The sequence below is a fragment of the Gavia stellata genome, chromosome 4 (assembly GCF_030936135.1).
Source record: "Gavia stellata isolate bGavSte3 chromosome 4, bGavSte3.hap2, whole genome shotgun sequence".
NCBI classification, from domain to species: Eukaryota; Metazoa; Chordata; class Aves; order Gaviiformes; family Gaviidae; genus Gavia; species Gavia stellata.
In genome coordinates, this window is record NC_082597.1 from 9,673,770 (window position 1) to 9,701,705 (window position 27,936).

The 27,936-nt window shown below is 39.0% G+C and overlaps 1 protein-coding gene across 1 annotated transcript in view; it reads left to right on the forward strand.

Moving 5' to 3' along the window:
* SEMA3D (semaphorin 3D) overlaps positions 1 to 27,936 on the forward strand; it is a 99,115-nt gene that overhangs the window by 18,079 nt on the left and 53,100 nt on the right. Inside the window, exons 2-6 of the mRNA XM_009814468.2 lie at positions 112 to 272; positions 13,111 to 13,173; positions 14,891 to 15,010; positions 19,140 to 19,233; positions 22,830 to 22,958. Coding sequence (XP_009812770.1) covers positions 112 to 272; positions 13,111 to 13,173; positions 14,891 to 15,010; positions 19,140 to 19,233; positions 22,830 to 22,958 — 567 coding nt within the window. The remainder of the gene's footprint in view (positions 1 to 111; positions 273 to 13,110; positions 13,174 to 14,890; positions 15,011 to 19,139; positions 19,234 to 22,829; positions 22,959 to 27,936) is intronic.

The window sequence follows — 27,936 nt, forward strand, 5'->3', positions numbered from 1 at the left end:
CTACAGTTATCTCACCGGCATACTCCATGCTGGTTGCATATATTTATAAAAGACACCAATGAGTCATATGTAAACATTTTGATTATAAAGATTTTCTTCATTTTCCCACAGACTTGCTGCTTTCAAACAGCTGCATCCCATTCCTGGGCTCAACAGAGGGTCTTGATTTTCGAACCCTGCTGCTAGATGAGGAGAGGGGCCGGCTGCTAATCGGGGCTAAAGACCACATCTTCCTGCTCAACTTGGTTGATTTAAACAAAAATGTAAAAAAGGTCAGTTTGTTTTCCACAGAGTTCATCTCCTAAGTTCTATTTTGTTCCTTTTTCTCTTTTTTTAACCTTTTTTTTTTTCTTCACTGGGTAACTGGCAGATTCATTGTGCAATGTTGTGTACCAGGATTTGATAATCTTACATCCCATAGTTATACAGATTATCTTTAATCAATTGAATTTTTCATGCTAGATGATCTCCTGTGAGGCTGATGTCCTGCAAGAGATCAGCTACCTGGAGGAGTCCTGCAGTGCATGAAAGTAGCATCAAAATATCAGCAAATAGGCGAAAATGCAGCTCGGAGTGTTTGCTTCTTAATTTCTCTGGTCATGGTCACCCTCCTCAAATAAAAGCATTTGAAAGAAGATAACTGAAGACAGCTCTTTCCTTGCTTCCTGGCATCACTGGGATTACTTTACTGTGATATTAAACAGAGCAGAGGCAATTTGAATGGTTTAAATTATATTAAAAGTGGCAATTTTAATATTAACATTTGTATTAATATCTAGAATTAATAGTGATAGGCCAAGTTTCCACTGGGATCTAATGTACTCCCATGCCCTATGACAATGTGTTAACTCCAGATAATAAGATGACAATTTTACCTCCGGTATTTCTAGCAGACACGATGAACTGGAGCTTTTGTAAGCGCAATTGACTGGTACATGTAAAAAGCAGATGCTTCCGCAGGAATGCACATGAAAACTACTTTCCTGCTTGTTTCAGATATGCTACTTACTGAAGAAAATTTAAATTCTCAGCTGTGTTTGATATTTTCTTTAAGCACCAGAAGGACGTTTTAAATTACTATGTTCTGCTGTCAGCTCTGAAGAGGTAACTGACCCTGAATTAATATAACTGCAGCACAAGGGCTTAGCAGGTGTAACTGGAGACTATTTTGCCCCACGTGTCTGAGCGCAACACTTGCTGTCATTGTATAGAAGAGATACAGTACCAGGCTGAATATGTTGTTTCTTATTTTGACTTCTGCGATGTTCCATATGCCAGTTTCTTTAAAACACAGATTCTGAGCGTTTCAGGAAATTTCTTCCCTGCGATGCTTTATCAAACACTTAACTTGCATCTGCCATCTCAATAGTTTACTCAAAACCCAGCACCTCCTCAGGATATTGCATTAATAACAGCGTTATTCATGTTGCAGATTTTCAGACTACAATTGATTTCTAGCATAGGCTTTCTGTGGGAAGCAAATTTTGTTTGTGTGAAAAGCAGATTTCTGTTTCTGTGGGATGCTGCTTGCCTCCTGAGAGATGCTGAGTGCTGTCACCTCCCATTATGTTCAGCGGGTCTTGATTAGTTCGGAGCTTTCTGGAGGCGGTAGCACCCTGTGTGAGCCGCCCCTTCATCCAAGCTGGTAACATTTCCCCTTTAGCCAAACCACCACTGATCATTATGGAAGCTGTGCTTTCCAAGAAGAGCAGAACACAGACTGAGCCAGGAGAATTAGTGTACAACCAGACAGTGCCATTTAATAGAGATGTTGTAGAGCAAAGACTCACTTTATATTGGAAAGAAAATTTGCAGGTGGTAACCTGAAAGAAGGGCATAAAATTCATAACCACTTGCATATCTGGACTAAAGAAATGATTGTCTGCAGGTTCAAATACTTCTACTTAGTTTAACCATTCAGGTCATCTTTAACTTTTCAGACAAAACAGTGAGGAAAAGTATATTTAAATAGCTAAAACTGACTGAAAAGCTCTCCAAAGCATCCTGGTGTGCTGATGTCCAAGATCTCCATGGGTATTCAGCAACTTTTTAAACTTATCCTTTTAGGTAAATGCCCAGGTAACATGAGATGATATAACACAAGCGTTTCTCTTTGGTTCCTCTGTGCTGGGCTGGTAGAAACGTGTTTGGGGAGGGAAGAGATGAGATGAAGGAAGTTTCATGAGCGGTTGTGTATAAATCTCAGTCACTGACGAGGTTTCAATGCTAAAGGATACTCTCCAGTAGCAGCGAAGTGTCAGAGAGTAGCATTTGCCGGCGCTGTGTTTAGACTGACCGTGGTTTAGGTTGGCGCCGGGCCAGGCGGCTCGCTTCCAGGATTTCCCAGTGCGAGGAAACCACACATGTTGGGACTACAAGGGTCTGAAGTGTGTCCTTTGTACTCCTCTGGAGTAAGAGTCGCCTGGAAAAAAAGTGTATCTGCTTATACGCAGCCACTAAAATGAGAAGTAATTGATAGAATATTAAGTTTCTGCCTATAAATGACGTGTTTATTAATGACTTTGAGGGAGGAGGTTAAAAGATAGCAAGTTGAGGGGGGTAAAAGAAATGTAAGAACTTCTTGAAACTAAAATGCAAGATTGTGCATAGTTTGGGGTTTTCTTTTTTCAAACCAAAACTGTATATGAACTGTAGAATGCTGTATGCTGGGTAGATTCAGATTACTTTAAAAAAGCTCTCAATTTCAGATATTTAGTACTTTAGGAACTATTGATACCTCAAAAAGCCAAGTCAGGATCCCCAAAAATTTACTTTCAGAAAATCCTCATCTGTGGATATAATTACCTGGCAAGATTATATTGTAGAGTCTGACGCTCTATATTAAGACATTTCTGGAATAGTATTCAAAGAAACATCCAAAGCATTGTATCCTGCTTCCATCTCTAATGTATACATATATATCATTTAATAACTTCCTTTTTACAACCTAATTATTTACCTAAATTGGTTAATTTAACTTACATATATTAAGTTATGGCTTTATTTCCTGGTATATTTTCCCTGATGAAATAAATCAATAGTTCTTCTGGAGTTCAAATTTCTTAAATCATCATAGTTTTTATTTAATTTATTGTGTAATTGGTTGAAAACTTCCTTAGCTGGCAGCTTGAAAAAATCCATCCAGTTTCCAGTGCTTGCAAACCTCATTATAAAACAACAGTGAGTACCGTAGTATAATAGAAAAGTCTTCCAGAATGGAAGATAAATGCAGAAAACTAAAATGGTTGCAAATATATAAAGCTTAGCAACAGATAATTGTCTTTCTGTATCAGGGATATAATTTCTGTGAAGTTGTCCTTAATATAAGCCTATGGCTCCTATTGCAGGAATAGCATTATCAAGTGCCATAGTCTTTTCTTGAAAGATCCTGAGATGCCTGACGAAGTATTGCAAGCTATTTATAAACTGGAGGATTTGTGGTTCCTTCCTATTAAAGATGTTCAGCAAAAGAAAGCAGCAAAGAGCAGCAACCTGCATTTATCAGGGCATTGCAAATGTGGGCAATAAATCTGAAGACAACTATGCCATAACCAGCAGAAGTGCAGTGTAAAACAAACAAACATACATGTTTAATAGCATGAGAGGCTGGGAAGCTGGAGAAGAAATGCTATAGGAATCCTAAGCTCTGGCATCCTGCTGGAAAGATTACTTTGGTACATAGAATTTTCTTGTGAGTTTGCCTAAAACCTCTGTTATTTTACTCCTTAAACTAAATAAATACTAACTACAAAATGTTATCAGCTGGGTAAACACTTATGAAATAGCTGCAAAGAAATGGTGCACCTTTCTGTAAGTCCTATGCTCGCTAACAGTGCAAGTGGGGTTATATGTCAGCACTATTATCACCGTGTAATCCGCAGTGTGACCCACCCATCTCTGCAGGAATAGGAATGCTATCAAGGGCTGACAAGCTTTTGAAAAGCTGCCAACCTGCAGGAGCTGTCAGTGCTAGAAGACACAGCCACATGTGGGCCAAATAGATAAACATGTCAGATCCCCAATAGCAGCTTTGGAACAAGTTGTTTTCATTTGCCCCAGTGTGTATTGGCACAGGGTCACAAATTATAGTCACTTGGAGCATCCTTAGTTTGTAGTTGCTACTATTTTTTTGTCATTTCCAGGTGCAGCTGTCTTGTGACTTATTCTTTAATGCCCTCTTGTATTGATTTTTATCTGTATTTCACAGTAAAAAATACATATGCATATATACATACCAGCTGGGTAAATGCTTATGAAATAGCTGCAAAGAAATTCTGCGCCTTTCTATAACTCCAGTGCTTACCAACAGTCCAAGTGGGGTTATATGTCAGCACTATTGTGACTGGGCAATATTTGCAGTGTGACCTACCCATCTCTGCAGGGAGGGGAACATCTATACAAATACATATGCATATTTATGTAAAGCAGCACCCTCGAGATTCAGGAGCCAAATTTTACCTTCATTGCACTGGGAAAACTCCTGCCAGTCCATATAAGCGTCGTCTCAATTAGGAATGAACCCGGTGGGAATTTAGCCAGCATCGAAGAGAGGCTTTTGTTCTTGCCGTCAAGCCAGAGCCTCAGGAATACACACAGAGTCCAGGATGTTTATTGCAGCCTTGAAACACAGTAACACCAAGATTGGTTCTTCCTAACTGAATACTTGCTGCTTACTCTGTATGTCAAAGGAATTTAGCTTTCTGCCTGTTAGCAAAAGCTGTAGACTGTCTGAGCGTGAAGCTTTCTTGACCTGTCAGAAGAAAAAGGCTTGCTAGGAGACATCAGCGAAGGCCAAAGAGTCACATGGAAACCACTGAAGATATCTAAAGTTCTGGAAGTGGGGGCAGAAGGACTGGGAAAGTCTAGAATAAAGCCAGTGGAACTGGAGGAGGATGATCATGAGTCCATCTGGGATCACATTGGTTTGCTCTCAGTCTCTGTGAACAGAAAAAGTTCTAAGAAAAGAAGTGAGGTGAGGCTGAGATTTAACGGGGCAGGGTTTGACCCTCCACACATGGGGAATTAGTTCCCAGGCATAAATGCACGCTGATGGCCCTGCTTTCGAAACAAAGGGAACTTTCCTGGGTGTTGCAGTTCATAGGGTACCTATTTTATAAATTTATAAAATCTTTATAAAATAGGTTCCACCTGTTTTAGACTATTTCCTTTCCTCTCAAAATTAATAGAAATAGAAACCATCTTATCTACCATTTACAAAAAAACAAGACTCAATCTACTGGGTATCCATATAGTTTAGTGTCCTGTCCCCTAAGATGGTCAGCAGTGGGCACTGAAGGAAGAGTGTGAGAAGAAGCGCTAACGGTGCTTCAGGTTAGGGACTTCCAGAGACAGAGGTGATAACTTTGTGCTTGCTAGCCCTTGGATGACTCTTACCATTGGGCTATGTAACTCTTGTTTTGAACCTCTGAAAACCTTTCAGAGTCCATAAAATTGTTTGATAGACTTAAATTTAGGCACCTGTGTAGACAAGGTGGAAGCTTTTAAACAGTCTTTACAAACACAAAACAACAGACAGGGGCAAGACGTGAAGAAAGCAGTATGTAACCACAATGACAACAATCCTAGGTGGAAGAGAGTGTCTCTGTTATTTCCTTTTGCATTGTTGCCATAAATTATGTTTCCCTAAACATCCGCTGTCATTTTTATATTTTACCCATATGTTTAGGTATAAAGACCCACCAGTATCCTGCTCTCTGAAAACATTTGCTCATATTAGGTTTTGACTTTTTCAAAGGTAGGATTTGTCTTCAGTCTGAAGTGATAAACATGTCAGGAGCAATGCCATTTACCCTAAAAATCCTGGTGTACTGTTTCCTTTTAGGAGAAACAGACGGTAGTCAGAAGTCTGCTGTGGTTGTACTGGGGAAAATGAGGTGTAAAAGCACTGAAGCCTTTCAAGATTTAATCCAGTGTAAATGAAATCAGCATCTGGTCCGTTTTCTTTAAGCTTTCACATATGCTCATAACGTACATGGAAAAATGCATTTTTCAGAAAACCCTTAAGTACTGAAAGCATTGGCTGCTTCTTAAGTTGTGTTCGAGAGTGGATCACAGTTTAAGAGAAGTGTGGCATGTGGAGATCTCTCTTTGTCTCAGACAGATGTGATATAAAAAGCCCATTTGGTTCTAATAAGAGGTTTCACTCTGCCACCTGCCCAATTTAAGCGACCAAAAGTCTGTGAACATGTCATCCAAATACACAACTGTTATTTCCCTCCAACTTCCAGTGCATTTTACTCAGTGTGACAGCACCATGAAAATAAAGAATGCCATACACTGGCACTGGTACCTCCCGCAGTGTTGTAAATCACTCTGAATTGATCCTCATATCCTCTCTTCCGCCCCCCTCCCCGTGCCATATCAAATTATATCTTTCAGAGATCCAATTTTCCACTGCTATGAACTAATTGGAGTTCGAAATTCCAATCAAATGTCTCCCTGGATGTATACTTCAAGTATGAGGATTAGTGTCTAGGATGTACGAATACCTGTTGGAAGAAGGAAGGTCTGTGGCAGATATAAAATATATTTAAGAATACATTCCTGGCTTTTAGGGTTCTCTAAGTATTTCTGAGATAAAACTGTTTAAAAAGAAAGCTAGCTGAAAAAATCTAACTCTAAAGATAGTCTGGTTAGGTTTTGAATACAGGGAGAAATTCAGATAAGAAACTGAGATGTGTTAACTTCCTTTGTTTGCTGATGACCTTAAAACATTGAATTCCAGAGTACAGCAAGTACAGTGGGAGCCAGTTACAAGAACTGCTTAGGGTAACCTTCCTCTTAGGATTTGTGTATGAGAACAATCTGTCCAGTTCCCCAAGTTGTGGACTTCCCATACCGCATACATGAATGCAACAGATGTGAGGTATTTAGAGAGCAACTGGTATACATGCATGGTATGCTAAAATCAGCTCCTTTTCCCATTAATTAAAATACTCTTTGTTTTCAGCCAAATAATACTAAAAAAGCATGAAATTCTTTCCAGTGTTTGTTGGGAAATTCAATAAATTTCTAGTGCTTGCCGTAATTTTCAGTGAAGTGACCCGGGGTTAGTATACAGAAGTGACAAATGTCCTAGTTCTCAGGAAGCAATCCATGAACACCCACTCTTACGGTATTGGGCTGTGATATTTATGATATTGTCTTATGCAGCAGTGTGACAGTCTTATCTTTGGATCACTGTTGTATCTTTCCTCAGCGCTCCTCTATCTTACTGTTTTTCTTTGCTTTTGATTTTTCAGCTTTGAATTACTAAGTTCTTCTGGGGGGAAAAAAAAAAAAAAGCAAGTCACATTATTGTCATTTTACTGGTGGGAAAATTGAGACCTGACTGTCACATATAGTAGGGCAATGGCAGAACTGGGATTAAACTGTCTCCTGGTTTTCTTTGGTATTTTTGGATCGTGTTGCCCTCTTCACTGTACCCGCTTTATGGTCACATTGGGCTAAGTCATGAATCCTTTTCTTTTTTTCACGCAGGGGAGTGGTTTCTCGTGGAGGAGAGTTTCTCAGGGGGAGTATATTGCATATGCCAGCCTAACAATGGGTTTACAGCTCAATCTGGCTTTGTTCTTTGGAAGCTGCAATTGGGACTGTTGTATGGGGGATTCACTTATAACAATGAGCTTAAGCTTCTGAGTTATGGTCTACATGATTCACAAAGCCTTAATGAGACATTTTGATGCCCAGGAAGCTGTAATTTTATTGCATGCCTTCCCTCAAGCATCAATATAACGAATATCTAGTAGATAGAACAAAACAAGGGAAGAAAGCAGGCTTTCTCTTGCTGCAACAAGTAGCTATTTAAAATCAGTGTATTTTTCCTCTAAGTGCTTCCACCTCTTACTCCTTTGAAATAGGGAGGAAGCAATCCCTTTCTTCACAGGACTCAAATTCAATGAGTGAGTGTTACGAGACATGCTGATCAGCTGATGTCCTTCACTCCAGATACAGACACATCCTGCTGGTGCTACATGTACCACTAATAAAACACTTCGGGGTTTCTCGTACCAGAGGCTATACTGATAGAGAAGTGCTGAAGCACGTGTGCAGCGTCAAGCACGTGAGAGGCTCCAGTGAAACCCCCAGGGCTGCTGAAAGCCGTCGACCTCAATGAGATACTCAAGTGCTTGCTGCTGGCATGAGCGTGACTATCTTGGGGACATGGAACTGGATGGAGTCACGTTGGTCAACTGATATCACTCCCTGCTATCACCAGCAACTACCTCATGTAGCAGTTATTCCTTTCATAACCTGGTCCAAATCTGCTGTAAGGGGCCTGGTGGGGTACTTCATGCAACTTCTTTAGCAACGTTTTTGCTATAGGCCAGAACCTTGTTACTCTGATGTTTCAGATGTATTTTTGTTAAAATCTACAATCTAAATTTATTTATGACCAGTTTATACCCATTTCCTCTGACTGTTTATAATTCTGGTCTTCAGAGCCCTTTGATGCTTCCTGCATAATATTACCAGTCTTCATTTGTATTAGTGATGCTTCCCAACTTTCTGTCATCTGCACATGTTGCTGCACAGGGTGCTGGGTTTTTGCCAAGGCTACTGAAGGGTATACGAAATAGGATGAGCTCTGACACTATTTCTTGACAAACTTCGTAAGTAACTTTCTACGGCAAATTCTTTACTTATCGGACCATTTTTTCTTATAATGCCTATTTTTGCCAGCTGAGCTAATCAATTTTCATGTGGCAACTTAATAAATACTTAACTGAGCCCTGATGAAGAGAAGCTCTGCCACATTAATGTAGTATGCAATTCAGCTATGTTAAAAGTACAATATTAGAGTGGAATAATGGCTCTTTACCAAGTTACGTTGTCTTTTGTACCATACTCCATATTCATTGGAAACTTAAGTTATTCCTTCCCTAGCTAAAAATTTGTTTGGAAGCCTTACAAACAGATGAAATAAGACCAATTTGCTTAGATATCTTGTGTTCCTCCTCTTTTGTATTGTGACGATATATAGTATTTTCCACTCTTTTGGTAAAGTCCTGCATCATCCCAGATTTAGTAACTTCATGAGAAATGATTGTTGAAAAAGCTGTACTTTCATACAACAGTTTCTTTGGAATCAGAGTTCACTGTTTTATTTTTGAGGCATCACTTCTCCTAAGGATTTATAGTCTTAAGTGTTAGCTAGGAACAAAATTGTACAGAGAAAGAAAGATACAGAAAGATGAGGAAAATACTTGCTTGTAACCAGTATTGTTAATTCATGACAGATGGCAGCTGAAATGAAACTCTTAGAAGTGAGTCCAGCTGTTATTTATATATACGTATAATGACATATAGAGCATCCACATATCAATTTATGTATGTAAATAATCTATTTTTTTTAATTCACTTTTCCCTTTTCATTCCTTTCTTATAGTAAACATGCATGTTTAGAGGAAGGAAAAATGTTACTTTTAGAAATTACTCTGCTCCTGATCTGAAAAGGACCTTTGTGGTTTTTAATGTTTTGTTTTAATCAGACATCAATTTCCAGCTACCCTTTAAGGTGATACCTTATCTGTCTTGCACTTATGTACTACTTAATTTTGTACTCTTGGGAGGTTTTCTTTCACTCTGCTAGCAGAGAACTTATTAACTTGCATTTATCAGGAGTTTTTAATTTATTTTCTGTTGCTAAATTTAAGAAAATATTTGTAGAATGATTTAAAAAGTAATGGTAAGGTATTTTTGTAATTGGGCTATAGAAGATAAAATCAGGAAATCATGACAGTAGCCAACCTTTGGAATTTTTATACGGATATTTTGCAAGGAAAATAAACCGAAGATTAAGAGAAGAAAATAATCCTATTTAAGTATATAGTTCATGCATTTCAACTAGTTGCATTCTTGCCTTAAATTCAGTAGCCCCACCTAGCTATTCTAAGATTTCTCCAGACATTTCAGATACAGATGCAACTATGAAATACGTTATATATATAATTTGTGCTGTTTGTAACATGAAATGATTATAATTTTACATATCAATATTCTTGTCACCTTTATTATGTATTGTTTGGTTATTTGGGGTTTTTTTTCTTTCTTTGAGGTTTTACTTTTTGAGGAATTTAGGAAAAAGACTTTGTTAAATAAGATGTTACCATTGTGAATTCAACATGTAAACTGAAAAAAATTATGAAAAAAAATGTCCAATTTCAAAGCATCAAACCATCTACAAGCTCAAAGATTTTAAATATAAGAGAAACTGCTGGAGCATCTAGTCTTACTTTTTGCATATTGTGAAACTAAGTAACTCAACTGAATAAAATATAATACTAAGACTTAATTTCACCCCCTACAGAAAAGCCAATACAGATGCATGTAAATAAGCTTATGCATGTGAAAATTCAGTGGGACTATTTTACATGTGTAAAATTACTTGTGTGTCAGTGTTTGAGGGAACCAGACCTGTAGTACTGTTACACAGCATGTGATGTAATAAAAAATTAAATTTATGCTTTCTTGCTCAGCACATTAGCTCATTATTTATTATACAATTTTCTTGACCCTTTACAATGTAGAACTGACAGTTTCTGGGAACCTCTAATTTCTCATACGGAAAGCAAATAAATATCACTTTAACTCTCCCATATATAATTGCAAATTGATTTTAAAGTTGGATCACTTAGCTTCACTTTTCATTGTCTAATGTGGCCTCATATAATGCTAAATACTGAGACTGTTGAGTAGCCAGAAAGTAAAACAATTGATTTTTTAATGATAATTGACTGTGGTCAATTATCATAGGAAAGGGGGTTTGTATATCTCAGCCTTCTATGACAAACCCTATTTCCCATGAAGGAATCTGTAGAAGAATTGAGGGTAGAGTTGAGTCCATTAATGCGTGAGACGCCTTCAAGCAGATGTCTTTGAATGTAACTGGGCCTCCCAAAGCAGAGGCCCAGTTCTTCTGTGTAGTTGGCAAGGAGAGCTGGGCATTTTCATAAGCCTACAGCGGGACATCTTGTCTACCTAACTGGACACCTAAACTTTGGCCAAAAATCTCCAAAACCCCCCAAAGACCTCTAGACTTCTCTGTTACTGATACGGGGATCTCGGGCAGAATTGGGCATAAAGTTTATGTACAAGAGAACTGAAGATCAGATCTCAGCTTAAGTCTCCTTGGCCAAATGTATTTGGAGATCCATGATCTTATATTCCTCCAGCTGTTCCTTTTCATCAGCTTTTCTTCACCAGCACCTCTTAAGCCGCAGCTCTCCTCCTTAACCCAGTGGCACTTGTGCCAGACCAGTGCTACAAGTGAGACTCGTCTCACTCTATCCAGGCAGAGACCAGATGAATTCGCTGGTGCTACCTTCAGCTCTTCCCGATGGCTTTGCAATGTTCCCAATGCTTTCCTCCATACTCTCTGGCATTGTACAGTGTGTAATCCAGACACTGGCATGGCTGATTTCAGATTGCTTTTTCATACCTGGATGCTAATATGACATCATTCTGAGAAAATACTCCAGGAAAGGAAATTTGCGCTCCGGTGCTGAGATGTTGTTATACTGCCTTATCTCTGACTTTAAGTAAATATTGCTGTAAAGGGTTAAGGTTTAAGTAACTTAAAATACATTATCTTTACTAAGAGCTTCTAATCAGAAAGGTAACTGTAAATTCACTTGAGAGGAAATTAATTTCCTTGTGGAAATTAATTAATTCCCATTTTCACTGGGAAGAGAAGAGGAAGAAGTGAAATAAAAAGACTGTTTCCAGATTGAGAGGAACACTGACTGTAGATTTTGGACAGCGATAAAGCTAATTGACACAGGGCACTCTTTCGCTTTCCTTACCGGTGTGGCACTGAGCCTGTGTATGTGGCGAGCCACATCCTACAAGGTGCCAACAGCTGGGTGAGAGAAAGGGAATATTACAGCAGTTAACTCCTCTTGCATGTGATTAAGTTGTGCACCCTTCCTTGATGATGATTTTTTTCTAATGCATATTATAATAATTCTTTATTCCTTTATATGTCACTATTTAATATTTTATAAAGTGTGATTTGAGACTCAACATTACTCTAAAGCATCTGTGACTACTAGTAACCTGCATACTGGTTCCTGGGACTTGAGGCAATTTCCTAACCAATATTTGCTCAAAAATGAACGTGTTTTGTTGTTGTTATGATTAGTCATGAGAAATGGCTATAGCTTTGTCTTATCAAAATAAGAAGGAAGAAAGATCCATGTTTAGCGTGGTGATTCTGGAAGGCTTTATATTTAGTTTCTGGTTTGAATTTAATAGAATCAAACATATACTCAATAATATCCAATTTTGACTGTTTAATTGAAATCAATGAGCCAGAACCTGAGCTGTTGTTCATTGACATTTCTTTGCTAACATAGCTGGGGTTGCAGTAACTGGTAGTAATTTATCATCTGGCTCCATCTACACCAAAACCTAGTTTACAGAATTCTGCAGTGCAGATGAAAGAAGAAAGAGAAACAGTAATAATATATGCTACTAATTATCTAAGTTACATGACTCTCCTCTAAACTTCTATGTCATTTTCTCAGTAAACTTATTTATTGTTGATGAGTGACATTTTAAAACCGTGTGCTATTAATTTCTGTCAAATGTACTTTTTGTTCTACAAATTTCCCTTAAGCTACCTTTAGTTTTTTGAACAAAACTTCTTTTCATTTGAAAATTGGCAGTAACAGCTAAGTATTATTTTATAATGGCTTTGCCAAGTTCACTGGACCAAATTAATCACAAATGTAATTTGCCTTGTTTTGCAGTCAGTTTAGTTTCAAGATGATTTGGCTCATCATATCTTTGAGAAAAGCATACAATTCATAGTGGTGACAAGGTGTGCTAGCCAGATCAACTAAGTATGTTTTAAAAGTACATATAGTCAATGAAGAAATGAACAAAGAACAGGGGGTTTTATTTAAAGCCTCTTCACTTTTTGTAATGGAACCCTGTATTCGAAGTCACATTCATTTCAGTTTACATGCACATTCCTTCAACATGCATAAATCTGTTTTAACTGTTCATTCAAGGACATAGTTAAACTACAATCACAGGACAATTTATAATATTCATAATCTTTGTCTTATTTTAACTATGTTACAGATTTACTGGCCTGCAGCAAAAGAAAAGGTAGAATTATGCAAATTAGCTGGGAAAGATGCCCATGTAAGTATGGTATATATTTTTTTATTATTGCTGAGAATATTGTATATCTTTGTATTTGTTTCTAAATGCACAAAATGGGTTAGTAAGCTGTTGTTACACTTTTTTCCTGAACACTACGTGTTTTTTCTTTATTTAAAAAAAGGTTACACTTCTATTATTTTCTTTAAGTGTTAATGCTTCAAGAAAAAATATTCAATATTGCAAGCAGCAATCATGCTAAGCCATCCTTGTGTGTAACAAATGCAGTTGAGAGAGGAATGGACTTTCCTCTGAAATGTAACCCAGGCGATACTCCCCTGAAATCCTTTCTTTCCCATCAAACTGCTTCTTTTTTCTTGGGAATATCCTGAATGTAACTTCATTATAATTCATTAACGAAACAGAGTAGAAGAGCAGAGTACAAATTAACTTAATTTGCAGACAGCTGCAGTTAAGGTTAAAACAAAATCTCAGACTCATTAGCTTTTCCCTGAAACCACAAATCTTCTTTAGGAGGTCTCTTTAGGAAGTTTTTTTAAGGTGCATTCATATGTACAATAGAACTTTCATATCTCTTTTAGCACAGATTACATCATGTATCTAGAGCCCACTATAAATGTAAACATTTCCCGGCTGTATAATAAAATTTCTTCCTTTTCTCTCCACAAATCCTGTGGTTTCTATCCAGCTTGTCTGTTACCAAGGTGGACTCCAGCTCAAAACACTCTCTCAGCTCTCTGCCTGAGGAATTTCAACTTTTTATCCTAACTTATTGCTACCCTTATCTTTACAGCAGACAAAAACTAAACAACACCTCTGCTGAGCACTGGGAAAATTCTGATACTGGTCTATATGGAGGATTTGTGCTGGTCTATTTCTACACGAAGACAAAAGGAAAGGGATCAGAGAGGGGAATATTTGTCTTGGACATCAATCATAAATATCTCCTTTTTTGCTTCCTACATTGTCTCTGCAACTTGCCTCTCATTTAGGCGTAGGGTGGTAGCTTGGACATATGCATAGTTCTTGTGTATTGCCTCCTAAGTAACTTGTTATATGTATATGTTTTCTTCGATTTTGGGGAAGGCTGCAGCAAGCCTTTCCTATCACCTCATGTAGCACCCTTGCAGAGTGCAGCAGATGCCTGTGCGACTTACTAGCAAGGACCAAGCCCAGCGAGAGCCAGGACTGACCCAAGCATCCCACAGGACTCTGAAATGCCCAAATAAAAGTGACCAGTAGGATGTGGTTGGTACAAAAGATAATTCACTCATACACAAAACATACCTTGAAAGGATGTTGAAGTCCTTCAGTCTGCCACAATGATTTCTATCATGTAATCTTTGGTGTTAAAGCTTGTGCAGAACCCTGAACTGGGAGCAAAGGCAGGAGGATTGGTAGCCAGACTAACCCAGTGCCTCTCCGACCTCTGCCCAGTTGTTGACAGGAGTTGTTTGCTGCGGCACAGGCTGAGAAAATATCCTCCAAACTGTGCTGTAACCACATAGCTACTCGTGGCTGTAAGAATTAGGTTTGCAAGTCTGATTGATGAACTGCCTAGTAGATAGCCACTGCAAAATTGTAGCCATCACAACTTTGAACTATGTAGTAAACAGTCTCTGCTACAGTAGTTTTGAGTCTAAATACACCAATACTATGGCTATAACCTAGGACAAAGTATAATGTGAAAGAGAAGAATAAACATGAAAATTAACCTTTGTCTTTCTTTTCCCAATAGACAGAATGTGCCAATTACATCAGGGTTCTTCAGCCCTACAACCGAACCCATGTTTATGTCTGTGGCACAGGAGCGTTTCACCCTCTCTGTGGATACATTGAGCTTGGAACTCACAAAGAGGTAATTTATTTTCCTCACTACTCTGACATGTCAAGGAATAACCCTCATCTTGTTTAGCATTCATCATAGATTGGAAAATACTATGCGAGTGTGTAAAAAATGAACTGACAGCAGCTTGCATAAATAACAGGGTAAATGGTGGATTTTGCAGGTCAGACGGGAACTTGTCTTCTCACATTTGATATGTGCGTATCGCTTTTGAACAAAGCACTTTCCTCGGTAAGGCTTAATACACAAAGTTCTTCAGAATGACACTTTCATATGATTAACTAAGTGAAGAGAACATTTAACCCAGATGTCTGTCTTTCTAGTAAGTCATTTCCGCACATACTTTCTGCTTACGTACACACACACGCATGCAGAGTTCAAGATGACACTTGTAGTTCTATTTTTTAATGTATATATACCCTTGGTCCACAGAGATGGTTTCCTATTCCTTGTGCATGACAGTAATACAGAGATTGTAAATAGTCTCTGAGCCTGAGTCCAAGGGCAGCATCTCAGGACTTTGCAGATGGTTTGCAGCCCTGTAGCTAAGTAGATGTTGGGTATTGTCCATCACTAGTGGCTGATTCCTGAACTGAAGTTAGCAGCTGATTGGTCTTCATTTGCTGGTGACAAAGAAATCTCTGTCCTAAGTGGCAAATGTTTGAGACCTAACCCCCACAACAGAAGCATTTTGGTGTTGTGTCAAGCAGCCACTTAGTACACAAGTCTCTTTTTAACTCCTATATGTATGACACCTTGGCTATATTTATAACACTGGCTCTGTTCTCAGACGGTGTCGAGATGTGACCTGTCTGGCTGCGTGCCTGCGGTGCAGCCTTTCTATGCTGCTATAGAAATAGCTTTCTTTTTTTCTTTGGGTCTTGGTGAAATTCTAGAATATAAGAAATGAGGTCTAATGATATGTTATTAAATGTGATAAATGTGAAATATGTACACATTGGAGTTATTCTGACATACGGAATCAAGGGCAGATGCTCACAGAAAGAAAGAAAAAAAAAAAAAAGAAAAAAATTTATAGATGCTTTCCCAGACTGAGACACATCATTATATTCCACACAATCTGTGGGTTGGTTGACCAGCCCAGAGGGGCTGCCTGTGTCAGAGAAAACTGAAGCTGCCTGAAATCTGTACGGTGATGTTCTTTCCCGAATAAGCCATTAATGCCTCTGGTATTGTCTGGTATATGCTGTATAATTGGGCTTGTAAAGAAATAATTTCGTAGGCTTCTTTGCTTCACTACTTTAAATATTCCAGTTGAAGCAACTGAAATTTTAGATCCCTTGTATCATGCTGATGCCTTAGCCTGAATGATCAAATACACAGATGTATTGAACAGAACGGTTCTCAGCAAGAGTATAAGTAAGGCTCTGGTTTACCTCTGGGTCATTAGCCTTATTCACTCTACCATTGCACCTTTAACTACTTCATTTGTGAAGGTGGTTTCCATCAGACATTATGAAATTATGGATTTGGTCTGATTGTTCAGTCCGGCAGCCAGTCTAGACAAGGGGTCTCTCTCAGTTAGACGTGGCCAATTACCTTATGAGAGGAAATGGAAGAAGAATCCCAGTATTGTATTTCCTAATCCCCTCACTGTCTCCCAGTCTCTCCTGCATTCCTCCTGGTTGCTCAGCTGCAGTGGTAGGTTGGACAGTGTTCAGCACTACTCATGCCTCTTCTGATGGTGTGTCCCTTCTACAACCTCCTACAGAATTAACAGCTTTTAATGGCATCAGGCATATTTTCCCTTTCCTCTTGGACCCCAAACGCCTTACAGCCACTGTCCTTGCACTGCCTCTCCAGATAAATGTGACAAGGCAGGACAGACCCATTGGCGTGAATTTGACAGACAGCTGAAAATGTCTCCTGGTTGTAGGAACTGAAGCCAGGAGTCCTACGTGGTAATTCAAAGCACTTTTATTGCAAATCCATTCTTTTAGCCTTTTTTTGGGGTTTTTTTTTTTCCTCCCCTTTTTCCTTTTTCATTATATCTGGGTTATAAGAATGGCTGTTTGGTAATTAGCAACCTCTACAGGAAGCTGTGGGATGCCTGGGAGAGCCAGAGCCTGAGATAGCCTCACGGAGTCTGTGAAACCCGGCAGTGCCCCACTGACCTTTGAAAGCTGCTGGTGGATCTGCCCAGCGTTCAGCTGGCCAGTGCTGGTGCTGTGAAAACAGAGGGGAAAACAGTGTGGATCAGGTGACTCAAAACCACAGCACACACTGCTTTTGAAGCAGGACAAATCCCCTACGGGATCACACAATTAAAGGGGATTAAAGTCCTGGTCCTGCTATTGCTGAAGTCACTGCCAAAACTTCTCTTGGCTGGTGAAGAAGAGGCTTGGCCCGGTTGGTGCTGTTAGCCACAGCTCTCCAAGGGATGCTCTTTTCTTTGAAAGCTTTGTCTGAAGTGAAAACAGGAGGTTAATTCTGTGTGAATGCCTGGTAGTGTCCATTAGTTTGTCTGGGTGAAGTCTGAAATATTCGATGTTGATCTATAAAGCCCTCAGTCCCTTGAGTACTGCTGGACTTGCAGACAGCCTCTTTGCATGTGATACAGCAAGGGTCCTCTGAGCAGCTCAGGATTGCACATCTTAGGAGAAAGGAGAATGGGACACTAACATAGCATTGTCAGCAAAAAAAAAAAGCTTAATTTTTAATTTAGTTTTGTCCTTGGTGTGCTCTGATCCACTTCAGTAGCCTGAGAATTTGGTTTACCTGATATCCCACAGGTTTGGGAAGATAACAAGGGTTGTTTGTTTGATGATTAAATTCTGCTTTATATCAGCCAGGATTGCTGGAGGAAATGGAATTTATGTTCACAGATTGGAATTGATTTTTCTCTTCTCTTAAGGAGCTTAATTATTCAATATCCTGGGCTTTTATCTTCTGAGCCTAGAGAGTTTAGGAGACACCTTAATGAAATAGAAAGGTTTGGTCATTTATAAGCTGATGTACATTAAGGATGAAGTGAATTAATGTGTTGTGAAGTCTGATCCTATGTGGCCATCTTTGGGCATACTTAACTGTCATTTGTAATCTTCACTCCTCTTGCAAGGCACAAGTATAGAAACAAATAATTAAAATCACTTCACCCTTTTGTAAGTAATTGTTTAAATCACAGTGGTGCTTTGATTTTTTTTAAACTAGCTTCAAAAGTTATGTCTCTACCATAGACATTAAACCCACAATGATTTGATTCCTAAACACTAGTGGGATTTTAAATATCACTGTAGGTAGGAGAGTGTATTAACAGCACTTCTGTAGACAAGCTTTCCTCTCTAACAGCAGCAGGATTCTGAAAATCAAGTCTCTATACCTTCAAAGACTTCACTTTACTCCTCTGAGCAATCAATTTGCCTTCAGAAGGACTCACTATGGGTTTCAGGTTAAGCATGCTTTTAGGAAACTAATGAAAGGAACAAGTAAAAGCATCCTTTTTGAAAATTCAAAACTATAATAAAACTTCAAATTGATGCTTACAACAATTGAGTTGTTGATTGCCCACTGAAAACATCAGGAACAGTTTTTAAATAATTTCTTTTCTTTATCTTTCTCTATGCCCTTGTTCTGTGACCCAGGAATTAATCACACTGTATTTGGGAACTACAAGGAAGGATCTATTCTGATATCCCTTGTATCATTAGCCTTGTTAAAAATAACAAGAGAGAGCATATGCTGCTTTCATTTAAAAGGGGCTGAACTGTGTCTGCCACTAACATTATTCAGCAGTCCCTGGAGAAATTTAAGAGTCAGCCAGAATCCCTTCTGGGTCTCCTGTTGCAACACAGTCTATCAGCACTTTCCCAAATAGAAGCCAGTGCCTTTTAAGTACAATTCAGCTTTTAATTTGAATAGAAATGAACAATGCATCTTTTTTTCTGAAAATAATTTTATGTTTTTTGGATATTTTTTGTCACTATAGAGTGAACCGGATGTGTTAAAAAAATAAATTAAAAAAATCTAGATATAAAACAGAGACACGGACTATAAACATCAATGCTGAGATGACAGCTGCGTGATCTAACACACCTTCACTTGATATGTTAGCAAACCACTTCGTCTAAGTGAGTTTTTCTCTGCAGCCACACCAGGATAACGAATATGTGTTTATTCTCAGGAAACAGTATTCCGGCTGGATACTCAGAACTTGGAGTCTGGCAGGTTGAAATGCCCTTTCGATCCTCAGCAGCCATTTGCTTCGGTGATGGCAGGTAAGAAACCATCAGAGCCAGGCGCTCCTCTCAGATGTGTGATGGGTTCATAGTGCGAAGTCTGGGGTCAGAAGCTCAGCAGATGCCATCATTGGAGCTCCTCTGGCATTAGCCATGTTTCCAATCATAGAATCATAGAATCATAGAATCATTTATGTTGGAAAAGGCCTTTAAGATCATCAAGTCCAACCGTTAACCTAACCCTGCTAAGTCCACCACTAAACCGTGTCCCTAAGCGCCTCATCCACACATCTTTTAAATACCTCCAGGGATGGTGCCTCAGCCACAGCCCTGGGCAGCCCGCTTCGGTGTCTGAAAACCCTTTCAGTGAAGAAGTTTTTCCTAATATCCAATCTAAACCTCCGCTGGCGCAACTTGCAGCCATTTCCTCTTGTCCCATCACTTGTCACCTGGGAGAAGAGACCAGCACCCACCTCTCTACAACCTCCTTTCAGGTAGATGCAGAGAATGCAGCTGGTTTGTGCTGAGGGAGACCTCAGACTGCAGACACCAAAGAGCTGGAAATGCAGCAACACAAACAGAGACATCTGAGTGGCTGTGAAGCCTCTGCCAGTTGAGCAGGAAGGTGGTTTCATCCTCTCCCAGTCATTTCTCCTTTAAGAAGACAACAAAAAAAACCACACGGACACAACGTTTCAAGCGCTTCTGGGCCTCTTGCTGCAATTATCAATATGTACTGCCCTTTGAAGTCTGCTGACATCCACTATTTCCATAAATACATTTTTGAGGTTTCTATTTACTCGAGTAGCCACTTCTGAAGCTGGAAGCCTAGGAACAAGATAGTGCAATCTGCCTGCTGCGAGCATCGCAGCACTGTGTGGTCTGACATTTGGTGCCGAGGAATGTCAGCTTGACCTCCGGATTTCAAATCACTGTAAGAGCTACTTTTGTCATGGTTTGGTTCATAGCTTTGGACAATTTTCATTTAACTTGTCCGTCAAGCATATGAATACAAGATAAGAGTGAAGCACCATGACGTTTTCATTTACAGCTAAAGAGCAGTGGTGACAATGCTTTGAAGTATCGGTCACTCTGTGTTATAAAAAGAATATGACTAATGTTCAGTCTTTATTCTCAGATAATAAGATAGATGATTTGTGATTCTGACCCAACAGAAGGGGCAGGACTTCCTTTATTAAAAACAATAGATTAAAGCCAGCACTTATTCTTCTCAGGGACCCCTAGTACTGTTTAATGACCGTGAAGTCTATTTTTAAAATGGGATTCTAGAAACTTTAATTTTTTTTCTTTTTTTTTTTAATGCAATAGAACTCCATGATTTATTATTGCATTGGCTAATTTCAGTAGCACTCTAGTGCTTTGACTGCTCTATTAAATCTCGTGAAATGAAGAAGCTGCCGTCTTTTAGCTAACTAAAACATGAACTTCGGTACATAGGCATTTTCAGGCTAGCTAAAATTAATGGTCAGGGTGTTCTAGTATCCCTTCTCTGACTGTGCCTGGTGTCAAGTGCTTCGCAATAATGTACAAGGAGCATTGTAAAGAGTTACAGGCCTGACCAGAGAATGCGTTCTTGGCCTATCTTTTGATGATTACTTTATTCCCAAAAGTACTAGAAGAGCAGTATAGCTCGTGGATAAGATACTGTCCTGGGACTTAAGGGAGCTCATTTCCTGTCTCTGCCACTGACGAGAGGAGTAACCTTTGGCATGTCACTTCTCTCTGTCTAGTTTTATTTATCTGCAAAAGGGTGATACAGATTACTTGTATCCTTCAGAAAGCACTTTCTAATCAGTTATACATATATGAGTTAAATATGATTTCATTATATTTTCATATATGTATGTAGGTTAACAAAACTGAGTAGTTTTAATTCTTTGTAGAAATAAGTAATCTCTCTTTGAATTCTACACAGCATTTTGCCCCAAGTGAATTCCACAGATAAATTTGAAAAACTAGTCATTTTGACTGAAAAATCATCTGCTCATCATTCATCTTCTATTACAAATTACCGCTCACCAAAACTGTTCTGAACATAACTGGAAGTTGGAATGAGAGATACCAAAAGCCGAGAGAAGTGCTGAAAATGCCTTGTCAGCAGAGCCTAAGCAAGGATGGAGAATTTCTGTTAGCCCTTCAGATTTATTGATCACTGAGTGCCTGTCAGTTAGCAAACACCGATTACCCTGCCCATTCCTCATTATGACAAATACCTTTCAGAATGCACTATTGTTTCTTTACAAAGGCGACATGCTGTCTGAAAGATGTGCTTTCCAATACTGTCATGGAAATAATACATAAGTAACAATAATAATGAGGTAAAAAGAAAGCTGATAGATCTTTTTTCCGCCAAATAAAGTACTTGTGGATGGTGGGTTGTGGTTTTCTTTTGCAAATGAAAGCACAAACATCTATGTTGAATGGTATTTATTCTGCATTCACTCTCAACAAAAGACTTCTCTCTAAAAGATCTTGTGAAATGTTTCCACCCAGAGTATCAGAAAACCTGGAGAAGGAACTCCTGGAAGGGGATTTTTATGTATCATATAGCTTTTTATATGATTATTAGCTATGAACATGAACCTTTTTTCTTTTTACAAACTCTAGGGATTTATTGCTGCAAGTCATTAAACAGAAACCAAACGCCTCCAACCAATAAAGCCATCTTGTTATTCTGCAGAAAAAAGAGAATTGTAAAATGCACTATGCGGTAAACAAAATTTCACAGTGATACTGTTTCTTTGATACTTTGTAGAAAAGTGCCGAGATCTGAAGGAAAACAGAAAATATTAGGCAGTTCTTAAGATTGTGAAGTTTTGCATTGCCCACAAAGCTGGCAGAAGACTAAAAAGTAACGGCAATTGCAGCAAGCACACTGTACTGCATTATAGATAAAATTTCCTTGTGAGACAAATTCTGGCTGCCTTATTCATGCAAGATGTCTCATTTATTTTAGTGGGACCACTTGCTATGTTAAAATGATCACGGTTTGGGTCTGTAGCCATATTCTTACCATTAACATATTACATAGTTGGGAAGAATTCCCATAGTGCCTAAACTCCTCTTTGTGAATGAAGTGTTGGATAGAGATCCCTACACCAGGAAAGGGCCAAGCTAGGAGGTTTCTATAGTGAAGCATCCATCATGTTTACTAGCTCAAGCCCAGGCGCAGCAAAGCCATTGGAGCTGTGGCAAATCTGGGACAGAAGAGCTAGCTTTAATCAATAGATGGTTGTGTCCTCACCATGGCCCCCACGTCCATGGTCAGGGCTCACAGGGCAGGATGCTCAGATCAAATACACTTTTATACCCTCAAGAGCCCAGCACCCATTAAAGCCTGGGGGCTTTACTTTTCTGAGTGCCTAGAAGATCTGAAAATTAGCCTTAGACTCCTTTACTTCTCGAGCATACAATTACAAATATTACCCTCATTTAAATGTAAGTAACTTCACAGAACCCAAAATCCTATTAAAATATAAACCAATAATATTTTAATATATTAAATTAGTTCATAGGCCAATTAAACACAGGTGTGGTTCACCCAAAAAAACACAAATAGTTTTAATTTTGTTTACCCCACAGCTGCAGAAACCCCATTTCTTTTTCATTTGCAGATGAGTATCTTTATGCTGGAACAGCTTCTGATTTCCTTGGCAAAGACACTGCTCTAACACGTTCTCTGGGCCCTTCTCACGACCACCATTACATCAGAACTGACATTTCTGAACATTACTGGCTTACTGGTAAGATCCCAAACATATGCTGTTGTCATTTGCATTGTCCCTGCCTCTCTGAAGTTAATAGCCCCTTTCTTATATAAATATATGTCCAGTTACTATAAATATAGATATTGTATCATGGTATCTTTGGATTATGTAGGCTTTCTTTAAAAAAGCTCAGTGGAACAAAAATGCACTTGAGAAAAGTCACAGAGGTGAAAATGCTAATTAAGGAAAGAGTAGGGGCGTAAGACCTAATCGTTCTTTCCGTCTTTGATCTATACATTTGTATATAGTCCTGTAATTGGAATAATATCATGACTTAAATGCTTCTATTTCCAGTCTTGTAGGAATAACTTTTTTTAAAACCCTTTTTTCCGATCACTTGTTAAAAGCTGTTCCCTACAGCATGTTGAAATGACAGACTAGAAATTCCACGTTTTTAGGTAGGAGGTCTTTTTTTTTTTTTTTTTCCTTTTCCTTTTTTGAGGGGGAAAAATACCCTTTGTTGCTGTGAGGATAATTTTAAAACCACTAAGGGCACCCTAAAATAGCTTCCCAAGCAAAACACTGCTTTTTCTTGCCCGTTAAAAAATATTCTGAGCTAGTAAACCCTCTAAAAAACTGGCTGCATTTACACCCAGCCAGTCTCAAACCACACACAGAGCAACATGGAAAACTTCGCTCACAAGCTAACCCTGCTCAATTAAAGCATCCCCCTTTTAGCCGTCAACTGTCTTTAAAGATGTGGCAACACTGGCCCTGATTCAGGATGCCTGTGTAACTATTATGGGTGTATTGTAAAGCCAGGGCCTGCTGACCACAGGGTTAAGTTGTCTTCCCAGCAGACAACTTCTGAAAGGGATAATTTTGCCTCTTAACTCTTTGAGACCTCAACAAGAGGAAGTGTTCTTTTTTCTGTTATTTTTTTTCCCTACTCCTCCTCTCCCTTCTTCTAAGATGTTGCCTTATGTTTCTGTCTAGATGTAACTCCATAACCTCAGGATTTCTGCTGGGAGATTGGGAGGAAAGGAGAAGCCACTTAAAGTCATTTTACCTTTCCAAATAGGAGCAGTCCTTTGGACAGATAGAAAAATCTCACATCTGACTCTGCTGACCTATCCCACTTTCATCTCTTGCGCTCAAAACTTCCTTGTTCCACCTTCCCTATCTCCTGTCTCTCATTTCTACACATCCCGTGTGCAATGTAGACCATTGGGGCTGTAAGCGATATGGACCAGGATGGGTCCTTCCAGCAGGCAGTTCTCTAACTATAACTGACTGTGTGACTGGATATCCACTTTTATCACCAGCGACCTGCTGATGCTCAGCATGGAAAGTGGTTGGGGTAGCCACTTTCCTAAGGGATGCTCTAATATCCTAAAAAGAAAGATTTACTGCAGTTTGGTTCTGAGGAGCATCTGGTGTTATCATTAGTATAGATCCACCTTGATGAGCATTACAGGGTTCAGTTCGCAGCCCGAAAGAACTTATAGCTTAAATACCCAGTTCCAAACATTTCTTTATGCTATTAATGTTTCTTCATGAGCAGTTTGAGGCAAGGGAACAGTACAATAACACAGGATAAACTAAAGGTTTGAGAACTGTTTATGTGTTTTAGTTTGGAGGCTAGGTGGGGGTGTCTGCCTTTCTTCTTTTTTTTAGATTGATTCATTTTTTATTCTGTTTTCACTTAAAGCGTCTGTATTTGTGAAAGTTTTCTAAGGAGAATAATATATTAACATGTCTGGGTTTGAATAACAGCTTTAGTGTGTTAGACTGCGACGTGAAAATTACCCCACACTGTATAAACACTGAAGACCCCATATATTCTTCAGGTTTACCTTGTTTCCAGCCATATAAAAAACTACAGCCATGCTCTGTCTAAGAGTTCACATACACAATCCATGCACTGTTACGCTAAGGGGCATAGATATAAACTAGGTGCTTTTAATATTTTGAAATGGTCCTTTTAAGGTTGGAGAAAATTTTGAATGCAACTCCAAATGATGGGATCATTTCTGCAATAAGCCATAGGGTAGCCAATATATTTCTAGTTTATTGTGTAATATTACCAATTACCTACATTTGTGCTTTCAGCTGATATTGGTATAAAGAAAATATTTACTTGATTTCAGGTTTAAAATTCCCATCTCATATAAATCCCCTCTTCCCTAAATCTACCACCCATTTACCAAGCGTGTGTTAGACCTCCAGGAAAGGTTGTACATACTTGAGTAATTGTACAATTAGAAATAAATTATTTCCAGGCGTAACTCATGTTTTACTTAGGATAAGCATAAAATGTATAACTTGTTTTTTTCCAGAGGGCTGAGGAAGCTTTGCTATAATGCACCTTAATATTTTTTAAAGTTTAGTCTTATTCTGTTTCTGGAAACAGGATTATCCTTTCGTGAGGGAAGGGAGGGGAAGACAAAGCATAAGGGAAAAATGCGTAGGATACTTTCCAGTTCCTTGCAGGGCATCTCTATCTTGACTAATTAAGACATGTCTTAATCTCAATGACTGAATAGCAGCTCCACAATGGAGAAAGGGAGGAAGGCAGCTAATCTTTCCCATGATTCACGCTCACACAGGCTCGTACTCCTGCACGCGGTGGCACTGAAGACAGAGGGGATGCTGCCTCTGCTCAGACTTCAGCCCTTCTCCTGCAGAGCTGAAGAATCAGGCGCTCCCGCAGCCACGGACCGGAGCTGCCTTACCCGTGGCTGGGGCAGGCGTGTGGGGCTGGTGGCCCTGCTCCAGATGGCAAAGCCGCCCACTGGAACCGAGTTTGCCCCGCTCCAGCCCAGCGGGCAGAGGAAGGCGTCCCGTGGCGGGATACCCGAGCCCTACATACAGGCATGCACTAAACAGCTGCGCATTCCTCCCTCCTTTATAGGAAGCTAAAGCCATAGTTGGAATGAGTGCTTCCCTGAATGGCATTCCCCTTTTTTTAAATTTTTTTTTTCATTGCAATTTAGTCATCTTTGTCAGGGCAAAGACTTGGAGGCAATGACTTCTTTATATCCTGCTAACCTTGGATGGGATTCAGCTCACTTAGCTCTAGAAGGCAAAAGTTAGCATCCTGTCTGAGCTCAGTTGTTTTGATTGTCTCTCCCTGTAATTTACAGAGAGAGGTGACACTTCCAGAGGGTGACTCACCCCACCTATTGTAGGAGTCTGTCTTAAAACAGGATTATTCATTGTCACTTTCTTCCTTGTGTCCCTCCCTGAGAGAGGACCTGGATAAGTACAGGTTAGGAGCTTGACTTTTAGATGGTTAAAGGTAAATGAGGTGAACACTCTCCTTTGCATTTTATCATGCCACATATTTCTGGCAGCGCAGCTACAAAGAGCCGCTGTCTTCCACTGTTTTGGGTTGCTTTTTCATTTTTTCATGTTCTGGGATTTGCTACTCGTTCCCTGTCCTCTTTTTTTGAGCCTAATGAGTCTTACTTCTCTGTAGGTCTTACTAAGGCATGCATGGTTGCACTGTTTAAAACTACTGCTGGCGTTAGAAGGGTGTGATAGCCAGCAGGTAACCAAGAGCAAACGTGACCACTTCAACAAACCCAGCAGTGAAGAACTAGATGTAACAACAGCTCTTCCTGCTAGGTCACAAGAGCATGTTTAAAAAAGCACGAGCAATACCTAAATTTATTGTACCATCTATTGTCAGAGCTCGTGATGCCTTTAACCCCCTGTCTCGTTACGTATAATCTAGCCATGAGATTAATATGTGGGAAAACCTTCCATTGAAGCAATTGGGGGGGGACAACTGTGTGTATGGGAAAACAAACAGTGGTTTAAAATCATCATCATGTAATTTGTTTCCCATGCAAAGAATCCAAAAACGTAATTCACAGTTGGTTTAAACACACTTTTCTATGTTGTATGGATGGATTACAAAAGATGAGACGAAGATCTCACTTGCAGAACATAATGTGCTTTTAAGATCATGATGTCTTTCATTAAATTGTTTTCAGTCTCTTTGTCTTCATATCTTTTACAGTGTATTTTTGTTTGGATTTAACTTTCAACTTCAGTGTTTTCAATTGTGATTTAAAATCATCAAATATTTGTGTTCCTTTAATTTGTTAGAGATTCTTCTAAATCTTTTCCAGGAATTGGTATTGAGATATTTGTTTTTGCATTTGGCTTGCCAAGTAAAGCAATGAAATTTAATTTAAAAAACCCATATATTCAGAGTTTTGTTCCATGAACGTGGATTAAAAAAAAAACCTGTGTGAAATTCAAAAGCATGCTATAGAAGTATTTCACAGGTTTTCCTATTAAATGGCTATTTAGCTAACCGCATATTTAAGAAACCATATTGGAAGTGTATTTATGTATTTATTCACGCTTAGAGATCTAATCTTCAAAGTAGCCTTACAGGCCCTGAGGGGTAATTGAATATTTTCTTTAGGTTCATTTTAAAATCCTAACCTAAATTTATAGAGCTTGATGCCTGCATCATTTCATTTTTCTGCTGACGCCATTCTCTAGTGTCAGAAAGGTTTAAAATGGAAGCAGCACTGTGGCTATTTTGACCCATAAATTTGCTCTTCTGTCATGAAGGTGCACATTCAGCACTTAAACACATCCCATTTTGTCTCAAGCCTTCGACTGTGAACTTTTGAATCAAGGACCCTCTTTTTGTCCTGTGTGTACTGTAGAGTTCATGGTGAAAAGTCCTCAAGACTATTATAAAGTAACAACCATTATAAAAAGGACAAAGGCATGAAGATACATTAAAAGCTGATAATAGTGTTCCCCACATATCACCAGTGCGCTCTGTTTGCTCTGCCATCTTACGTCATCCTCCTCACTGCTTTCTACTGGAGCCTGCCTGCTTATGGCGGACAAAGACTGTGTATTTTATTGCTGAAAGAATGTATTTTAGAGTCAAGGGTCTCTTTGCACCGTATTTGTATAGCCACTTCTGTTTAAAGAAAAACATCATTGATCCAAGTGCCCTCAGAAAAGCTCATCTATTGTA